This window comes from Talpa europaea, assembly GCF_964194135.1.
Source record: "Talpa europaea genome assembly, chromosome: 6".
In the NCBI taxonomy this organism is placed as follows: Eukaryota; Metazoa; Chordata; class Mammalia; order Eulipotyphla; family Talpidae; genus Talpa; species Talpa europaea.
In genome coordinates, this window is record NC_140072.1 from 73,285,179 (window position 1) to 73,304,941 (window position 19,763).

A 19,763-nucleotide genomic window follows, 5' to 3' on the forward strand; every position below is an offset into this window, starting at 1 on the left:
AATAGATGACTGGATCAAGAAGATATGGTATATATACACAATGGAATATTATTCAGTGATCAAAAAAGATAAACTCATGCCATTCGCAGCAACGTGGATGGAGCCAGAAGGAATTACGCTCAGTGAAATAAGCCAGAAGGAAAAAGAAAAATATCGGATGGTTTCACTTATAACAGGAATATAGGGGAACCAAATAGGACATCAGTTTTAAAAAATAATTATTACAGTACAAACCATAACAAAGCAAAAACAGACAATTGTAAACTAGAGACATACTGCAGGGGAGGAGAAGGGAGAGGGGTGAGAGGGAGGGAGTGAGGAGCACAGGGGACTTGGTGATGGTGCATGGGTGCCTTGGGGAAGGAAATTCTATGGGGACTCAATCTGAGGGGGTTGGGAGAAGCAAACATTATCTAAAAAATGTAAAAAAATTGATAAAATTTTTTAAAAATGTTTTCTGATGTTTAAAATTTAATATTTATAAAATGTATTATAAATGTTAAAATCTTAAATCATAAAAATCTAAAGTAAATCAGAGGAAATCTCATGTGTATATATTTTTTTTACATTGTTGTTCATTTTTGTATAGTGTTTGATTTCTCCCCTCGTGTGTAAGCCCTGTAAATTCCCACCCCCAAATCATCCATGAACCTCACCATAGTCTCTTGTGCTCAGGGGAAATCTTAATGTTACTCTTTTATTTGTATACCATAATAATAAATAATGGTAAGTAACTGTAGGAGTCACTGATAATTTAAGGTACTTAGTTCATATGAACATTTTTTGAGCCCCTTAATAAATGGCATAGCATATTTACTAAATCTTTTCTGGTTAAACTACATTCACAATTGATCTCATTAGTTTACTCATATACACTGTATAACCTGAAGAGAGTATTTACTCAGTTGATGGGTAGATCCAGTGAAACTCTATATGTAGAAACCATGTTAATAGCTTCAGAGCCTGTATTGTATTACCTGTAATCTCTTGAGTTCTTTTTTCTTTGGGTTTGGATTTGTGGTTAGAAACATTTGGTGACCAAATTTCAACTCTGCAGACTAAAATGGATGATGTGTTTGGATATTGTGTTTTTCACTGATCTGTCATTTATTGTGCCCTTTTTACTATGAATGTTTAAATGTAAATTTTCTATTAATGATAGAAACTGAAATTCATGAATAGCAATTCATATTACATTTAAATTCTGGAAATGGTTGGCCAAAAATAGTTGGCCAGTGGAACCTTCAATGCAAAGGGACTGTTCTTTTTTTGTTTCTAGTAAATATTTTTGGAGTGCCTTCTGTGTGCCAAGCGCTATCCTAGGCACGAGGGATATCATAATGGATATAGCATATTATTTGTGTTCTCCCAGGTGTATATTCTAGTTAACATATAGAATATAAAGTTTTTAAAAGATGTGTAAAACATACCTACTTTTGGGGGATTCTCAATGTAGCACTAGAATAAATGTACATAAATAAGTTAACGTGTGAACCATAAGTAGAATAGAGGAATGAACAAATGACTAAGAGGGAAATGGAATAAAACTGTAGAAATTATACAGTGCCTTGTTTAAATTGATTTTTCACTGTATGTGTAGGAGTGTGTGTATACATGGTGTTTTTTTTAATTTCTGTATATATGACTTTTTTTTTTAAAATGATTTGTTTTAGACCAACTGGTGGGAGTGACAAATGGACAGCTACAGCTTGTGACTGCCTTTCCCTGTACCTAACTGGAGCTGTTGCAACTATAATCTTACAGGTGTGTAGTGGTGTAGTTACCTTAGATATGTACTGATTATTTCTGTAATCTCATTTGTTTATTTTTAAGAAAACAACAGTAAATTATTTGGATTTTTTGGCAGATATTTTTGGTCTTACTTCATCTATTTGGTAATAGTTGTCCCATAAATGATTGTATGAATCAGTTAAGGCATTCTTTTTTTTTTTTTTAAAGGAATTATATATTTATTTAAATTCTTAGGAGAAAAATAGAAAACATCCCAATGTAAAATGGAAGAAAAACTTTCACAAAGGTCAAAATATATACTTACAGCATAAATCAGTAAAATTAAGAAATGTATGTATGACTTCTTGTTCTTTTTTTTTTAGTTATTATTTTTATTTTATTCTTTTTTTTACTATTAAATTTTATTTTTATATTCCCCCATACAATTGCAAATGCCCCATTCTGACCCCAATCCTTCCCCTCCCGCCCCCCACCCCCCAAAAAAGTGTCTCTGGTTCATAGTTTTTTGTTGATTTTGATTTTCACTTTCTTAAATTCATTTTCCTGGTCCCTTATTTAAGTTTTCTAGATTCCTGCTATGAGTGAGACCATCCGGTATTTTTCTTTTTCTTTTTGGCTTATTTCGCTGAGCATGATCCCTTCCAGCGCCATCCAAGTTGCTGCAAATTGCATGTGTTTATCTTTTTTGAATGCTGAGTAATATTCCATGGTATATATGTACCACATCTTCTTGATCCAGTCATCTATTTTTGGGCATTTGGGCTGTTTCTAAAGCTTAGCTACTGTAAACAGTGCTGCTATAAACATAGGGGTGCAGGTGTTCTTTGGAATTGATGTTTCTGTGTCCTTTGGGTAAATACCTAGGAGTGGAATTGCTGGATCATATGGAAGCTCTATGTTTAGTAGGTCCAGAAATCTCCACACAGCTCTCCATAGTGGTTGGACCAGTTTGCACTCCCACCAACAGTGCAGAAGAGTTCCTTTTTCTCCGCACCCTCGCCAACATTTGTTGTTGCTAGTTTTTTTAATATGTGCCATTCTCACTGGTGTGAGATGGTATCTCATGTTAGTTTTGATTTGCATTTCCCTGATGACAAGTGATGTTGAACATTTTTTCATATGTCTGTTGGCCATTTGCATTTCCTCTTCAGAGAAGTTTCTTTTTAGCTCTTCTGCCCATTTTTTGACTGGATTATTTTCTTTGTTGTTGCTGAGTCTCATCAGCTATTTGCAGATTTTTGTGATCAGTCCTTTATCATTAGTGTTGGGTGCAAAAATGTTCTCCCATTTGGTGGGGTTTCTCTTTGTTTTTGTTATTGTCTCTTTTGCTGTGCAGAAGCTCTTTAATTTGATGTAGTCCCAGCTGTTTATCTTTGCCTTCACTATCACTGCTTTGGGTGATGTGTCTGTAAAGATGTCTTTCATGCGCATGTCATGTAGTGTTTCACCTATATTTCCTTCTATGTATTTTATGGTTTCAGGTCTTATGTCTAGTTCTTTAATCCATTTTGAGTTGATTTTTGTGTATGGTGTGAGGTAGTGGTCAAGCTTCATTCTTTTACATGTAGCGACCCAGTTTTCCCAGTACCATTTATTGAACAAACTTTCTTTGCTCCAATGCATAGTCTTTGCTCCTTTGTCAAAGATTAGTTGACCATAAATCTGTGGGTTTATTTCTGGATTTTCTATTCGATTCCATTGATCTGTATGTCTGTTCTTGTTCCAATACAATGCAGTTTTGATGATTATGGCTTTGTAGTATAGTTTGAAGTCTGGGAGTGTGATGCCTCCATTTCCTTCTTTTTTTTTCAGTAGAGCTTTGGCTATTCGGGGTTTTTGGTGATTCCATATGAATTTCATCAATAATTGTTCTATTTCTTTGAAGAATGCCATTGAGATTTTGATTGGAATAGCATTGAATCTGTATATTGCTTTTGGTAGGAAGGCCATTTTAATAATGTTTATTCTTCCAATCCATGAGCAGGGGATGTCTTTCCATTTCTTTGTGTCTTCTTCTATTTCTTTTAACAGTGTTTTATAGTTTTCTTTGTATAGGTCCTTTACCTCTTTTGTTAGATTTATTCCCAAATATTTGATTTTTTTTTTGTTTCAATAATAAAAGGGGTGGTTTTTTTGATTTCTTCTTCTTCAGATTTATTGTTTGTGTATAGGAAGGCTACTGACTTTTGCGTGTTGATTTTGTATCCTGCCACTTTACTGAATTGATTAATGAGTTGAATTAGTTTTTCTGTGGAGATTTTGGGGTTCTCTATGTATAGAATCATATCATCTGCAAATAGTGATAGTTTGACTTCTTCTTTTCCTATTTGGATTACTTGGATGTCTTTCTCTTGTCTTATTGCTCTGGCTAGGACTTCCAGTATTATATTGAAAAGCAGTGGTGAGAGTGGATATCCTTGTCTTGTTCCAGATCTTAATGGAATTGCTTTCAGCTTTTCACCATTGAGAATGATACTGGCTGTTGGCTTGTCATAGATGCACTTTATGATGTTGAGGTATGTTCCTTGTATCCCAAGAATTTCAAGGGCTTTTATCATGAATGGGTGTTGCACTTTGTCGAAAGCTTTCTCAGCATCTATTGATATTATCATATTGTTTTTATATTTCTTTTTGTTGATGTGTTGGATAACGTTGATTGATTTTCGGATGTTAAACCATCCTTGTGCCCCTGGAATGAATCCAACTTGGTTGTGGTGAATTATCTTATGGATACATTGTTGGATTCTGATAGCTAAAATTTTATTGAGGATTTTTGCATCAGTGTTCATTAGGGAGATTGGCCTGTAGTTTTCCCTTTTTGTGTTGTCCTTATTCGGTTTTGGTATTAGTGTAATGTTGGCTTCATAGAACGTGTTTGGTATTGTCCATTCCTTCTCAATTTTTTGGAAGAGTTTGTGAAGGATAGGCACTAATTCGTCTCTGAATGTTCGGTAGAATTCATTTGTAAATCCATCAGGTCCTGGGCTTTTGTTTTTGGGGAGGTTTTTGATTACCATTTCAATTTCGCTGCTTGTAATTGGTCTGTTTAGGTGTTCTATTTCTTCTTTATCTAGCTTTGGGTGATTGTAGAGTTGTAGGAATTTGTCCATCTCCTCTAGATTGTTGAACTTGTTTCCATATAACTGTTCATAGTAGTTACTGATTATTCTTTTGATTTCTGCTGTGTCCATTGTGATTTCTCCTCTTTCATTGATGATCCTGTTTATTTGTGCTTTCTCCCTTTTTTCCTTTGTGAGCCTGGCTAGGGGTTTGTCTATTTTATTTATTTTTTCAAAGAACCAGCTCTTGGTTTCATTGATCTTTTGGATTGTTTTTTTAGTTTCAATTTCATTTATTTCTGCTTTGGTTTTTATTATTTCTTTTCTTCTACTGGTTTTGGGGTTTTTTTGTTGTTCTTTTTCTAGATCTTTGAGCTTCGAGATTAGGTTGTTTCTTTGAGTTCTTTCTTGTTTTTTGATGTGAGCTTCTATTGCTATATATTTTCCTCTTATTTCTGCTTTTGCTGCATCCCATACATTTAGGATATTGGTGTCCTCCTTGTCATTCAATTCAAAGAATTTTTTAATTTCTTCTTTGATCTCCTCGTTAGTCCAGTGGTCTTCCAGTAGTGTGGCTTTTAATCTCCATGAGGTAGGATAGTTCCTTGCCTTCTTTTTATGATTTATTTCTAGTTTGATGCCTTCGTGGTCAGAAAAGATGGTTGGTATGATTTCAGTGTTGGTGTATCTGTTGATGTTTGTCTTGTGCCCCAGTATGTGATCGATCCTGGAGAATGATCCGTGTGCGCTTGAGAAAAATGTGTACTCCGTTTTTTTTGGGTTTAGTGTTATATAGATGTCTGTTAAGCCCAAATGCTCTAGGTCCTTATTTAGAGCTTTAGTTTCTTTACTTATTTTTTTGTCTTGTTGATCTATCCATTGTTGATAGTGGTGTGTTGAAGTCTCCCACTACGTATGTGTTTTCTCTGATGTCTGTTTTCAGAGAGGACAACAGTTGTCTGATATATTTTGGTGCTCTTTCGTTTGGTGAGTATATGTTAATGAGTGTTATTTCTTCTTGAAGTATTGTCCCCTTAATCATAATGTAGTGACCATTGGGGTCTCTTTTTATTTTTTTGAGTTTGAAGTCTATTTTATCTGATATAAATATAGCTGTTCCTGCTTTCTTTTTTGGCCCATTTGCTTGTAGGATTGTTTTCCATCCTTTGACTTTGAGCCTATTTTTATCTTTCGTAGCTAAATGTGTTTCCTGGAGACAGCAAAAGGTTGGGTTTTGTTTCTTAATCCAGGCTGCAACTCTGTGTCTTTTTATTGAAGAGTTTAGTCCATTTACATTTAGAGTTAATATTGATATGTTAGCATCTGTATTTGCCATTATGTTTGTCTTTCCTTTGATTTTATTTATTCTTTTAATAAATTTTTTTTTTTTTTTTTGGTCTTCTTTCGTTGTTATTCGTCCCTCTGAGGTTCTGGCTTTAGGATTCCTTGTAGTATTTTTTGGAGTGGGGGTTTATTCGTAATGAAATTCCGGAGTTTCTCTTTGTCTGGGAAGGTCCATATTCTTTCTTCATGGAGGAAAGAGAGCTTTGCGGGATAGAGTATTCTTGGTTGGCATCTGTTTTCTTGGAGTCTGTTGACTATGTCCCTCCACTCTCTCCTTGCCCGTAGTGTTTCTTCAGAGAAGTCTGATGTCAGCCTGATTGGTTTTCCTTTGAATGTTATCTGTTTTTTCCCTCTTGTCAGCTTCATTATTTTTTCCTTGTCCTGGATTCTTGGGAGCTTTACTATTATGTGTCTTGCTGTGTTTTTCCTTTCGTCGTGGAAGTTTGGTGTTCTTCTTGCTTCTTGTATATCAATTTTCAGCTCCTTCTTCGCATTTGGGAAGTTCTCTTCAATTATCTCCTGGAATATTTTCTCTGTTCCTATGTCTCTCTCCTCTCCTTCTGGAATTCCTATAACTCTTATATTTCCTTTCCTCATGGAGTCAGATAGTTCCCGAAGTCTTTCTTCATTCTTTTTCCTTCGTACTTCTCTTTCCTTTTCTGTTTTGGTTCTTTTTATTTCTGTGTCTTCAAGAGAACTTATTCGTTCTTCCATTTCATCTATTCTGCTTTCCTTGCTTTTCCCGGAGTTCTTTAGTTCCTCCATTAATTCTTTGATCTCCTGCATTTCTTTTACTTCCCTCTTTAGGGACTCAATTTCCTTCTTCTGATCTATCACTTTTTTAATCATGGCAATTTTAAATTCTCTTTCTGGAAGGCTCAGAAGTTCTTCCAAGTTGCTGTCGCTGCAATCTGGGGAGTGGTTTTCTTTTTGTGGTGTGCTTCTTTCCTGAGGAGTTGTTAGGTTGCGTGTGGTTCTTCTACTCCCTACTGTCTGTTTTCTAATTTGTCGTATGCGTTGGGACACTGTGTTGCTCGGACTGACTGACATCTTGGGTGAGCTTCTCCGCTCCCCTCTGGCTCTTCCAGGAGCCATCTCTGTCTTCTGGGGGAGCTTTCTGCTGGTTTTAGGCAGTTTTTACTGAAGAAATGTCCCTGTTCTCAAATGGCAAAGCGGATGCAGTCCCTGCGCCTCCAGTTTCAGGCACACTCTTCTGCGCACCCGGTCTGCCCCGGACGTGGGTGCCTGCTCCCTCTGTGGGCTCAGACTGCTGGTCGGAAGGGGCCTGGCGTGGAATAACTTCCCAGCTGGCCACTGGGTCCTCCAGAAGCCTTCTGCCCTTTTCAAGCAGTCTTAAGAAATTTTCTGTTCTATGGGGTGTTAGTGACTTTTTTTTTCCTGGTCGCTAGGTGGCGCCAGAGATCTCCCCTATTGTCCTTGGGGGGCTGTTTTTCACTTCCCCCCACCCCGTGGGACAGGGAACAGAGCCGGAATGGTAGGGTACACCTCAACAGCTTTGGGGTGCTGTGTCTGCCTTGTGCCCCACCGTCGTGGAGAACCCACGCCCCGAATTTTCGTGCCCCGGGTCTCAGTTCAAAGCCCTCAGTTCCAGGAAGCGGGCTGTAGCCCAGTTCAGTGGCGCGGGAATGGCGCCTTTTGCACCGCTCCCGTGCCTGGGTGCCTGGTTCCTGCTTACTCAGGGAGGGACCTTCACGTCAGTGAGGACCTCCGCGCGTCTCCCCGCAAGCCTAGGTCGCAGGCGCGGGGACCTGGGCAGCAGCAATCCCGGTCTGCATTTGCTTTTCAAGCGCGCTGAGCGCACCGATTTTCTGCGCAAGCTTACCGGCAGCCCGGGCTGTGTGCGCGTCTCCCGGGGTCTTTGTTCTTCTCTAATGGCGCCCGGAGCCGTTCGCTCACCGCCATGGCGAATCCTGCAGGGTTTGCTTCAGCTCCCGTTCACAGGGTGTGGTGGCTGCAATAGTTCCTTTCCACTCACAGTCCCGCTTGCTGTGTCGTTTGTTCTTGTTGGCTGTTTTGGTTTGTTGTTTTCCTCCTCTCTGCGGTGGTCGGAGAGTGCCGCCTCTGTGGGCGGGGGAGGGGAGCAGGGTTCTGCGCTTCCCTCCCTTCTAGTCCTCTTTTATGGCCACTTTCTTCTTCGGGTAGTTTGCTGGAGTCACCCGTTTATCTTCCGTGTCCCAGTTCTCACTGGGACCTGCCGCTTTTCCTCCCTATTAACTTTTTTTAATGGGAGATCTTACTCGCAGCGTCTCCTCCAGTTAAGGCATTCTTAAAGTATATTTAGATAAAGTATATTTTTATTTCTTATATCATTGTTACTTTTGGGGCAGTATTTGATTTCTCCTATCAGGTGTGGTCACCCATAGCTCTCACCCCACTATAGTCTCCACCACAGTCCCTTGTGCTCTTTCTTTCCTTGTTTTGACCCCTCTCTCAAGCCTTCCCCCAGTGTATTCCTCAGGTCTATTGTCAGCTTGCAAGTTCTGCCTTTTACCTGACCCTTTGTTTGGTTTCTCAATATTCTACCTATAAGTAAACAATCCAATATTTGTCTTTTTCCTTCTGACTTATTTCTCTTAGCATAATCCCTTTGCGCTCCATCCATGTTGCTTCAAATGTCATGAGTATATTTTTGATCACCAAGTAGTATTCCATTGTGTATCCAGGTTGTTCTGGATACATTTAGGTTGTTTTCTTATCTTGGCTATTGTATAGTGCTGCAGTAAAAATAGGGGTGCAAGTTTTCTTCAAATTAGTATTTTTGTGTCCTTAAGCAAATTACGAGGACTGGAATCTCTGGGTCATATGGTAGGTCCATTTTTAGTGTTTTGAGAAACGTCCACACAGCTTTCCCTATTGGCTGGACCAGTTTACAGACATACCAGCAGTGGAAGGGGATTCCTTTTCACCATATCCTTTCAGGCATTTGTTATTTCTGGGTGTTTTTTGTTTTTTTTTTTTTTAATATGGGTCATTCTCACAGGTATGAGGTGATACCTCATTGTGGTTTTAATTTGCATTTCTCTGACAAGTGATGTTGCACATGTTTTCATAACTTGGCCATTTGTATTTCTTATTTTAAGGAGTGTCTTTGTAGGCCTTCTGCCTATTTTGAGTGGGTTGTTTGTTTTTGTTGAGTTTTATGAGCTCTTTGTAAATCTTTTATCTCAGTCCTTTATCAGATATATGGTGTACAAATATTTTCTCCCATTCAGTAAGGTGTTTCTTCATTTATACAGACACTTTTTGTTTGATGTAGTCCCGGGGGTTTCTCTTTTTTTTTTTTTTTAAAAGATTTATTTATTTATTATTTTAATTATTTATTTATTTATACAAGCACTGGGTATAGTCGGAAGTGCGGGAGAGTGAGAGAATTTACCAGAGCCAGAGCGGGAAGCAGAGCAGGCAGAAGGACCGAAGTACACTGCTGAGGGGAGCAGCGGGCAGCGGGAGAGGTCTGCGCGCCATGCGGGCCCCTCCTCCGGTGGCCGGGGAGCAGCCGGGGATCGAACTGGCACCGCAGAGGCTGCGGGCAGCTTCGCAACCCAGTGCTGAACCGCTGCGCCACCGGGGAGGCCCCCCAGGTGTTTCTCTTATCCTTTGCTTTTGTTGCTTCTGGATATGACTCCTCAAAGATGTTTCTGAAGTTTATGTCATAGATTGTTTTGTCTATGCATTCTTTATGTATTTTATGATTTCTGTTCTTACATTCAAGTCTTATACATTTTGAGTTGGTTTTTGCGTATGGTGTAGCTAGTAGTCAGTCTAGTTTCATTCTTTTGCCTGTGGCAGTTCAGTTTTCCCAGCACCATTTATTCAAGACATGATCCTGTTCCAGTGTATATTCTTGCTCCTTTGTCATAATTAGTAGACCATATATGTGTGGTTTTATTTCTGGGCTATCATTTACTCCATTGGTCTGTGTGCATTGTTCCACTACCATGATGTTTTTATTATTATGGCTTTGTATTACAGTGTGAAGTTGGAAAGTATAATACCTCAATTCCTACCCTTTTAGTCAGGAGGGCTTTAGTTACTTGGGGATTTTTGAAATTTTTATTTAAGTTGCATGGAATCTGGAAATTGCTTTGAGTAGGATGGCCATTATGAGAAAGTTGATTCTTCTTATTTGTGAGCAGGGAATGTCTTTCCATTTCTTTGAGTCATCTTCTATTTCAGTGTTTTGTAAGTTTCTTTGTGGAGATCTTTTACCTCCTTTTTAGGTTTATTTCCAGATATTTAATTTTTATATAAATTTTATTTATATATTCCCCATAAAATTGCAACCCCATTTTTTTGACCCCAATCCCTTCCCTCCCCGCCCTCCACCCCCCATAGAGTGTCTCTGGTTCATAGTTTTTTGTTGATTTTGATTTTCACTTTATTATAGTTATTCATTTTCCTGGTCCCTTATATAAGTTTTCTAGATTCCTGCTAGGAGTGAAACCATCCGGTATTTTTCTTTTTCTTTCTGGCTTATTTTGCTGAGCATGATCCCTTCCAGCGCCATCCATGTTGCTGCAAATTGCATGTGTTTATCTTTTTTTTTGAGTGCTGAGTAGTATTCCATGGTGTATATATACCACATCTTCTTGATCCAGTCATCTATTTTTGGGCATTTGGGTTGTTTCCAGAGCTTAGCTATTGTAAACAGTGCTGCTATAAACATAGGGGTGCAGGTGCTCTTTGGAATTGATGTTTCTGTGTCCTTTGGGTAAATACCTAGGAGTGGAATTGCTGTATCATATGGAAGCTCTATGTTTAGTAGGTCCAGAAATCTCCACACAGCTCTCCATAGTGGTTGAACCAGTTTGCACTCCCACCAACAGTACAGGAGAGTTCCTTTTTCTCCATATCCTCGCCAACATTTGTTGTTGCTAGTTTTTTTAATATGTGCCATTCTCACTGGTGTAAGATGGTATCTCATTGTAGCTTTGATTTGCATTTTCCTGATTACAAGTGTTGTTGAACTTTTTTCATATGCCTGTTGGCCATTTGCATTTCTTCTTCCGAGAAGTTTCTTTTTAGCTCTTCTGCCCATTTTCTGACAGGATTATTTTCTTTGTTGTTGTTGAGTCTCATCAGCTCTTTGCAGATTTTTGTGATCAGTCCTTTATCATTAGTGTTGTGTGCAAAAATGTTCTCCCGTTGTTGGGGTTTCTCTTTGTTTTTGTTATTGTCTCTTTTGCTGTGCAAAAGCTCTTTAATTTGATGTAGTCCCAGCTGTTTATCTTTGCCTTTACTATCACTGCATTGGGTGATGTGTCTGTGAAGATATCTTTAATGTGCATATCACGTAGTGTTTCGCCTATATTTCCTTCTATGTATTTTATGGTTTCAGGTCTTATGTCTAGTTCTTTAATCCATTTTCAGTTGATTTTTGTGTATGGTGTGAGGTAGTGGTCAAGCTTCATTCTTTTGCATGTAGCGACCCAGTTTTCCCAGCACCATTTATTGAACAAACATTCTTTGGTCCAATGCTTATTCTTTGCTCCTTTGTCAAAGATTAGTTGACCATAAATCTGTGGGTTTATTTCTGTATTTTCTATTTGATTCCATTGGTCTGTGTGTCTGTTCCTGTTCCAATGCCATGCAGTTTTGATGATTATGGCTTTGTAGTATAGTCTGAAGTCTGGGAGTGTGATGCCTCCATTCCCTTCTTTTTTTTTTTCGGGAAAGCCTTGGCTATTCGGTGTTGTTGGTGATTCCATATGAATTTCATCAATAATTGTTCTATTTCTTTGAAGAATGACTTTGAAATTTTTATTGGAATAGCACTGAATCTGTATATTGCTTCTGGTAGGATGGCCATTTTAATAATGTTTATTCTTCCAATACATGAGCAGGGGAGGTCTTTCCATTTCTTTGTGTCTTCTATTTCTTTTAACAGTGTTTTTTAGTTTTCTTTGTATAGGTCCTTTACATCTTTTGTTAGATTTATTCCCAAGTATTTGATTTTTTTTCCTTCGATAATAAAAGGGATGGTTTTTTTATTTCTTCTTCAGATTTATTGTTTGTGTACCAGGAAGGCTACTCACTTTAGCGTGTTGATTTTGTATCCTGCCACTTTACTGAACTGATTGATTAGTTTGATTAGTTTTCCTGTGGAGTTTTTGCGGTTCTCTATATATATTATCATATTGTCTGCAAATAGTGATAGTTTGACTTCTTCTTTTCCTATTTGGATTCCTTGTATGTCTTTCTCTTGTCTTATTGCTCTGGCTAGGACTTCCAGTATTATACTGAAAAACAGTGGTGAGAGTGGACATCCTTGTCTTGTTCCAGATCTTAATGGAAATGCTTTCTGCTTTTTGCCATTGAGAATGATAATGGCTGTTGGCTTGTCATATATGGCCTTTATGATGTTGAGGTATGTTCCTTGTATCCCAAGAATTTCAAGGGCTTTTATCATGAATGGGTGTTGGCCTTTGTCGAAAGCTTTCTCAGCATCTATTGATATTATCATATGGCTTTTTATTTCTCTTTGTTGATGTGTTGGGTAATGTTGATTGATTTTCGGATGTTGAACCATCCTTGTGTCCCTGGCATGAGTCTTACTTGGTCGTGGTGAATTATCTTATGGATACATTGTTGGATTCTGATAGCTAAAATTTTATTGAGGATTTTTGCATCAGTGTTCATTGGGGAGATTGGCCAGTAGTTTTCCTTTTTTGTGTTGTCCTTGTTCGGTTTTGGTATTAGTGTAATGTTGGCTTCATAGAATGTGTTTGGTATTATCCCTTCCTTCTCAATTTTTTGGAAGAGTTTGTGAAGTATAGGCACTAATTCATCTCTGAATGTTCGGTAGAATTCATTTGTAAATCCATCAGGTCCTGGGCTTTTGTTTTTGGGGAGGTTTTTGATTACCATTTCAATTTCGCTGCCTGTAATTGGTCTATTTAGGTGTTCTATTTCTTCTTTATCTAGCTTTGGGTGATTGTAGAGTTGTAGGAATTTGTCCATCTCCTCTAGATTGTTGAACTTGTTTCCATATAACTGTTCATAGTAGTTACTGATTATTCTTTTGATTTCTGCTGTGTCCGTTGTGATTTCTCCTCTTTCATTGATGATCCTGTTTATTTGTGCTTTCTCCCTTTTTTCCTTTGTGAGCCTGGCTAGGAGTTTGTCTATTTTATTTATTTTTTCGAAGAACCAGTTCTTGGTTTCATTGATCTTTTGGATTGTTTTTTTAGTTTCAATTTCATTTATTTCTGCTTTGGTTTTTATTATTTTCTTCTTCTACTGGTTTTGGGGTTTTCTTGTTGTTCTTTTTCTAGATCTTTGAATTTTGAGATTATGTTGTTTCTTTGAGTTCTTTCTTGTTTCTTGATGTGAGCCTCTATTGCTATATATTTTCCTCTTATTACTGCTTTTGCTGCATCCCATACATTTAAGAAATCGGTGTCCTCCTTGTCATTCAATTCAAAGAATTTTTTTAATTTCTTCTTTGATCGCCTCATTAGTCCAGTGGTCTTCCAGTAGTGTGGTTTTCAAACTCCATGAGGTAGGAGAGTTCCTTGCCTTCTTTTTATGGTTTAGTTCTAGTCTGATGCCTTCATGGTCAGAAAAGATGGTTGGTATGATTTCAATCTTGGTGTATCTGTTGATGTTTGACTTGTGTCCCAGTATGTATGTGATCGATCCTGGAGAATGATCCATGTGTGCTTGAGAAAAATGTGTACTCTGTTTTTTTTTGGGGGGTTTAGTGTTCTATAGATGTCTGTTAAGCCCAAGCGCTCTAGGTCCTTATTTAGAGCTTTAGTGTCTTTACTTATTTTTTGTCTCGTTGATCTATCCATTGTTGATAGTGGTGTGTTGAAGTCTCCCACTATGTATGTGTTTTCTCTGATGTCTGTTTTCAGAGATGACAATAGTTGTCTGATATATTTTGGTGCTCCTTCTTTTTGTGAATATATGTTAATGAGTGTTATTTCTTCTTGAAGTATTGTCCCCTTGATCATAATGTAGTGACCGTTGGGGTCTCTTTTTATCTTTTTGAGTTTGAAATCTGTTTTATCTGTCTAAGTATAGCTGTTCCTGCTTTCTTTTTCGTTCCATTTGCTTGTAGGATTGTTTTCCATGCTTTAACTTTGAGTCTATTTTTATCTTTCGTAGCTAAGTGTGTTCCCTGGAGACAGCAAATGTTGGGTTTTGTTTCTTAATCTAGCCTGCAACTCTGTGTCTTTTTTTTGAAGAGTTTAGTCCATTTACATTTAGAGTTAATATTGATATGTTAGCATCTGTATTTGCCATTGTGTTTGTCTTTCCTTTGATTTTATTTATTTATGCTTTTAATACCTTTTTTTTTTTTTTGGCCTTCTTTCATTGTTATTCGTCCCTCTGAGGTTCTGGCTTTAGGACTCCTTGTAGTATTTTTTGGAGTGGGGATTTAGTCATAATGAAATTCCAGAGTTTCTGTTTATCTGGGAAGGTCCTTATTCTTTCTTTCTAGAGGAAGGAGAGCTTTGTGGGATAGAGTATTCTTGATTGGCATCTGTTTTCTTGGAGTCTGTTGACTATGTCCCTCCACTCTCTCCTTGCCCGTAGTGTTTCTTCAGAGACGTCCGATGTCAGCCTGATTGTTTTTCCTTTGAATGTTATCTGTTTCTTCCCTCTTGTCAGCTTCATTATTTTTCCTTGTCCTGGATTCTTGGGAGCTTTACTATTATGTGTCTTGGTGTATTTTTCCTTTCGTTGTGGAAGTTTGGTGGTGGTGTTGCTTCTTGTATATCAATTTTCAGCTCCTTCTTCACGTTTGGGAAGTTCTCTTCAATTATCTCCTTGAATATTTTCTCTGTTCCTACATCTCTCTCCTCTCCTTCTGGTATTCCTATAACTCTTATATTTCCTTTTCCTCATGGAGTCAGATAGTTCCCGAAGTCTTTCTTCGGTCTTTTTCCTTCTTACTTCTCTTTCCTTTCTGTTTTGGTTCTTTTTATTTCTGTGTCTTCAAGAGCACTTATTCGTTCTTCCATTTCATCTTCTCAATTTCATTCTTCTGATCGTTGATTATTTTTCCCTTATCATTGATTTCCTTTATGACTTCTGTCAGTTTTTTAATCATGGCAATTTTAAATTCTCTTTCTGGAAGGCTCAGAAGTTCTTCCAAGTTACTGTCGTTGCAATCTGGGGGACGCTTTTCTTTTTGTGGTGTGCTTTTTTCCTGAGGAGTTACTAGGTTGCGTGTGGGTCTTCTACTCCCTACTGTCTGTTTTCTAATTTGCCGTATGCACTGGAATACTGTGTTGCTGGGACTGGCCGGCATCTTGGTTGAACTACTCCACTCCCCTCTGGCTCCTCCGGGAGCCATCTGTCAGTTTCAAGCAATCTTTACTGAAGAAAGGTCCCTGTTCTTAAATGCCGACGCAGGGACACACTCCCCTGCGCGCCTGGTCTTCCCCGGTGGTGGGTTCCCACTCCCTCTCTGGCCTCGGACTATAGACTAGAAGGGGCCTGGCCTGGGCGAACTTCCCAGCTCACCTCTGGCTCCTCTGGGAGCCTTCTGCTGGTTTCAGGCAGTCTTTACTGAAGAAATGTCCCTGTCTAAAATGACAACGCGGGACACACTCCCTGGGTGCCCAGTGCCCCGTCAGTGGGTTCCCACTCTCCCTCTGAGCTGGGATGCAGGCCAGAAGGGGCCTGGCGTGGGCGAACTTCCCAGATCACCTCTGGCCTCTCAGGGCACCTTCTGCTGGTTTCAGGCAGTCTTTACTGAAGAAATGTCCCTGTTCTGAAATGGCTATGCGGGACACACTCCCTGCACGCCAGGTCTCAGGCACACTCTTCTGAGTGCCTGGTCTGCCCTGGCCGTCAGTGCCCATTCCCCCTCTGGGCTCGGACTGCTGGTCAGAAGCGCTGGCATGGGCGAACTTCCCAGCTCACCACTGGCTCCTCCAGGAACCCTCTGGTGGTTTCAAGCAGTCTTTACTGAAGAAAGGTCCCTGTTCTATGGGGTGTTGGTGATTTTTTTTCTGGTCCCTAGGTGGTGCCAGAGATCTCTCCTAGTGTCCTTGGGGAGCTGTTTTTTTCACCCTGTGGGACGGGGAACAGAGTGGGAGTGGTGGGGAAAGCCTCAACGGCTTTGGGGTGCTGTGTCTGCCTTGTGCCCCACCATCATGGGGAACCCACTACCCGAATTTCGTGCACCCAGTCTCAGTTCCAAAGCCCTCAGGTCCAGGACGTGGGCTGTAGCCCAGTTCAGTGTCCGCAGAAATATCGCCTTTTGCTTCCAGCTCCCGTGTCTGGGCGCCTGGTTTCTGATTACTCAATGAGGGACATTCACCTCAGTGAGGGCCCCCGTGGGTCTCCCCACAAGCCTAGGTCGCAGGCGTGGTGACCTGGGCAGCCGCAATCAGCGTTTGCTTTTCAAGCACGCTGCTTTTCCACACAAGCTTACTGGCTGGCCTGGGGCTGTTTGTAGGTCTCCGAGAGTCTTTGTTTTTCTCTAATGGCGCCTGGAGCCATTTGCTCACCTCCGTGGTGAATCCTGCAGGGTTCTCCACAGCTCCAGTTCAGGGGTGTGGTGGCTGAAATAGTTCCTTTCCACTCACAGTCCTGCTTGTTGTATAGTTTGTTCTTGTTGGTTGTTTTAGTTTTTTTTTTGTTTGTTTTTTTTGTTTTTCCTCTTTTCTGTTGGTGGGAGAGTGCCGACTTTGTGGGTGGGGAGGGTAGCAGGGTTCTGAGCTTTCCTCCCTTCTAGTCCTCTTTTATGGCAACTTTCTTCAGGTAGTTTGCTGGAGTCGTCCGTTTATCTTCTGTGTCCCAGTTCTCACTGGGACCTGCCGCTTTTCCTCCCTATTAACTTTTTTTTAATGGGAGATCTTATTCATAGTGTTTCCTTGCTGCCATGTTGATCCATCCATTCTCCCCAGAAATTTAGTTTTTTTGCTACAATTTTAGATATGATGGTTTTCTTAATGTCTTCCTATTCACGCTGTTTGCATATCACACTGCTACTGATTTTTGTGTATTGACTTTGTAACCTGCTACTTTACTAAACTGGTTTATTGTTTAGTTTTTCCTTGGATTCTTTAGGGTTCTCTCTATATATCATCTGCAAATAATGAAAGCTTTACTACTTCCTTCCAAATTTGTATTCCTTTTATGTCTTTTCCTTGCCTAATTGCTTTAGCTAGGACTTCCAGTATTAAAAGCAGTGGTAAGAGTGACATCCTTGTCTTATTCCAGATCTTAATGGGAAGGCTTTCAGTTTTTCATGATTGAGAATGCTGTTAACTGTAGGTTTGTAATATATGACATTTATTATGTCAAGATATGTTCCCTTGATCCCAGCTTTTTCAAGACTTTCGTCATGAACGGATATTGAACTTATCAAATGTTTTCTTGGCATGTATTGATAAGGTCATGTGGCTTTTTTCTTTTTGTTGATGTGGTGAATTATATTAACTGATTTTCAGATGTTGAATCATCCTTGTATCCCTGGAATAAATCCCACTTGGTTGTGGTGTTTATTGCTTTGATGCAATGTTGGATTCAGTTTGCTAAGATTGTATTGAGGATTTTAGATCTGTGTTCATTAGTGGGATCAGCCTATATTTTCCTTTGTGTTGTCTTTGCTTTTGATATTAGTATTATGTTGGCCTCATAAAATGTATTTAGTAGTATACTTTGCTTCTCAGTTTTTTTAAAGAGTTTTGGCAGGATAGGCATTAGTTCATCTTTGAATGTTTAATAGAACTCACTTCTGAAACATCTGGTCCTGGGCTTTTGTTCTTTGAGAGGATTTTGATTACTGTTTCAAATTTCCTTGCTCAGGTTTTCCATTTCTTCTTTGTTCAGCTGGGGGTGATTTTTGTAAATCTAAGAATTTGTTCATCTCATCTAGATTGTTGAACTTGTCTGTATATAACTGTTGAACTTGTCTGATTATCCTCTGGATTTCTGCTGTATCCATTGTAATTTCTCCTCTCATTCATAACCATGTTTGAGTTTTCTCTGTCTTTTTCTTTGTGAGACTGGCTAGACGTTTGACTATTTTGGGTTTGTTTTTTTTTTTTTTCAAACCTGCTTTGGTTTCACTGATCTTGCACTGTCTTTTTTATTTCTATTTCATTTTTTTCCTGCTTTAATTTTTATTATTTCCTTTCTTTTATTTGCTTTTGGTTTTTTTTTTCTTTTTCTATTTCCTCGATATTTGAGATTAGATGTTTCTTTGGGTTTTTTCTTGTTTCTTGATATGGACCTGTAATTTGTATACCTCTCTCTTAATACTGCTTTTGCTGTGTCCTGTATGTTCTGTAAGGTTGTGTCCTCAATATTTGTCTCAAGATATATTTTAATTTCTTTTTTAATATCCTCATTAACCCAGTTGTCTTTCAGTAGTGTGTTGCTTAGTCTCCCAATAATGGGCGTTCTCCTTTCTTTTCGTGGTTGATTTCTGGTTTGATACTTGTATGTTCAGAGAAGATACTTGGTATGATTTCTGTCTTCCGTATTTGCATTTGTCTTGTGACTCTGTAAGTGATCAATCCTGGAGAATGATCCATGTACACTTGAGAAAAAATATTCAGGTTTGGGGGGGTGGGTGCAGTGTCCTATAAACATCTGTTAGGCCCATGTGATCTAGATCTTTGTTTAGGTCTATTGTGTTAGGTTTATTCCCAAGTTTATGATTTTTTTTTTGTTTCAATTACCAAAGGGGTGGTTTTCATGATTTCTTCTCCTTCAGATTGATTGTTTGCATATAGGAAGGCTACTGATTTTTTGTGTATTGATTTTGTATCCTGCTACTTTACTAAACTGGTTGATTATTTTAATTAGTTTTTCTGTGGAGTTTTTAGGGTTCTCTATGTCTATTAGCATATTGTCTGAAAATAGTGATGGTTTACTTCTTTCCCTATTTGGATTCCTTGTATGTCTTTCTCTTGTCTTATTGCTCTGGCTAGGACCGCCAGTATTAAATTGAAAAGCAGGGTGAGAGTGGACATCCTTACCTTGTTCCAGATCTTAAGAGAAGGCTTTCAGCTTTTATCATCAAGAATGATATTGGCTATGGGTTTGTCATATATAGCCTGTATTATGTTAAAGTATGTTCCTTCTATCCCGAGAATTTTGAGAGCATTCGTCATAAGCAAATGTTGAACTTTGTCGAATGCTTTCTCAGTATCTATTGATAAGATCATATTGTTTTTATTTTTCTTTTTGTCAATGTGTTGGATTACATTAATTGATTTTTGGATGTTGAACAATCCTGTGTCCCTGGAATAAATCCCACTTTGTCATGGTGAATTATCCTTTTGATGCATTGTTGGATTCTGTTGGCTGTGGTTTTATTGAGGATTTTGCATCAGGGTTCATTAGAGAGGTTGACATGTAGTTTCCTTTTTTGTGTTGTCCTTGTTCAGTGTTGGTAGTAGTATAATGTTAACTTTATAAAATGTATTTGATTGAATTCCTTCTCAAAATTTTAAAAGAGTTTGTGTAGGATAGCCACAAATTCATTTCTGAACATTTGGTCAAATTCATTTGTTAAGGCATCTGGTTTTGAGCTTCTGTTTTTGGGTGGGTTTTTATTACTATTTGTAATTCGTCTGTTTAAGTGCTCTGTTTCTTTATCTAGCTTTGGATGAT

At 38.6% G+C, this 19,763-nt stretch overlaps 1 protein-coding gene across 1 annotated transcript in view; it reads left to right on the forward strand.

Moving 5' to 3' along the window:
* Window positions 1-19,763, forward strand: part of RNF17 (ring finger protein 17) — a gene marked incomplete at both ends in the record, with an annotated part of 172,088 nt that overhangs the window by 105,898 nt on the left and 46,427 nt on the right. Inside the window, one exon of the mRNA XM_084234862.1 lies at window positions 1,674-1,764. Within this exon, the coding sequence (XP_084090988.1) occupies window positions 1,674-1,764 (91 nt within the window). The remainder of the gene's footprint in view (window positions 1-1,673; window positions 1,765-19,763) is intronic.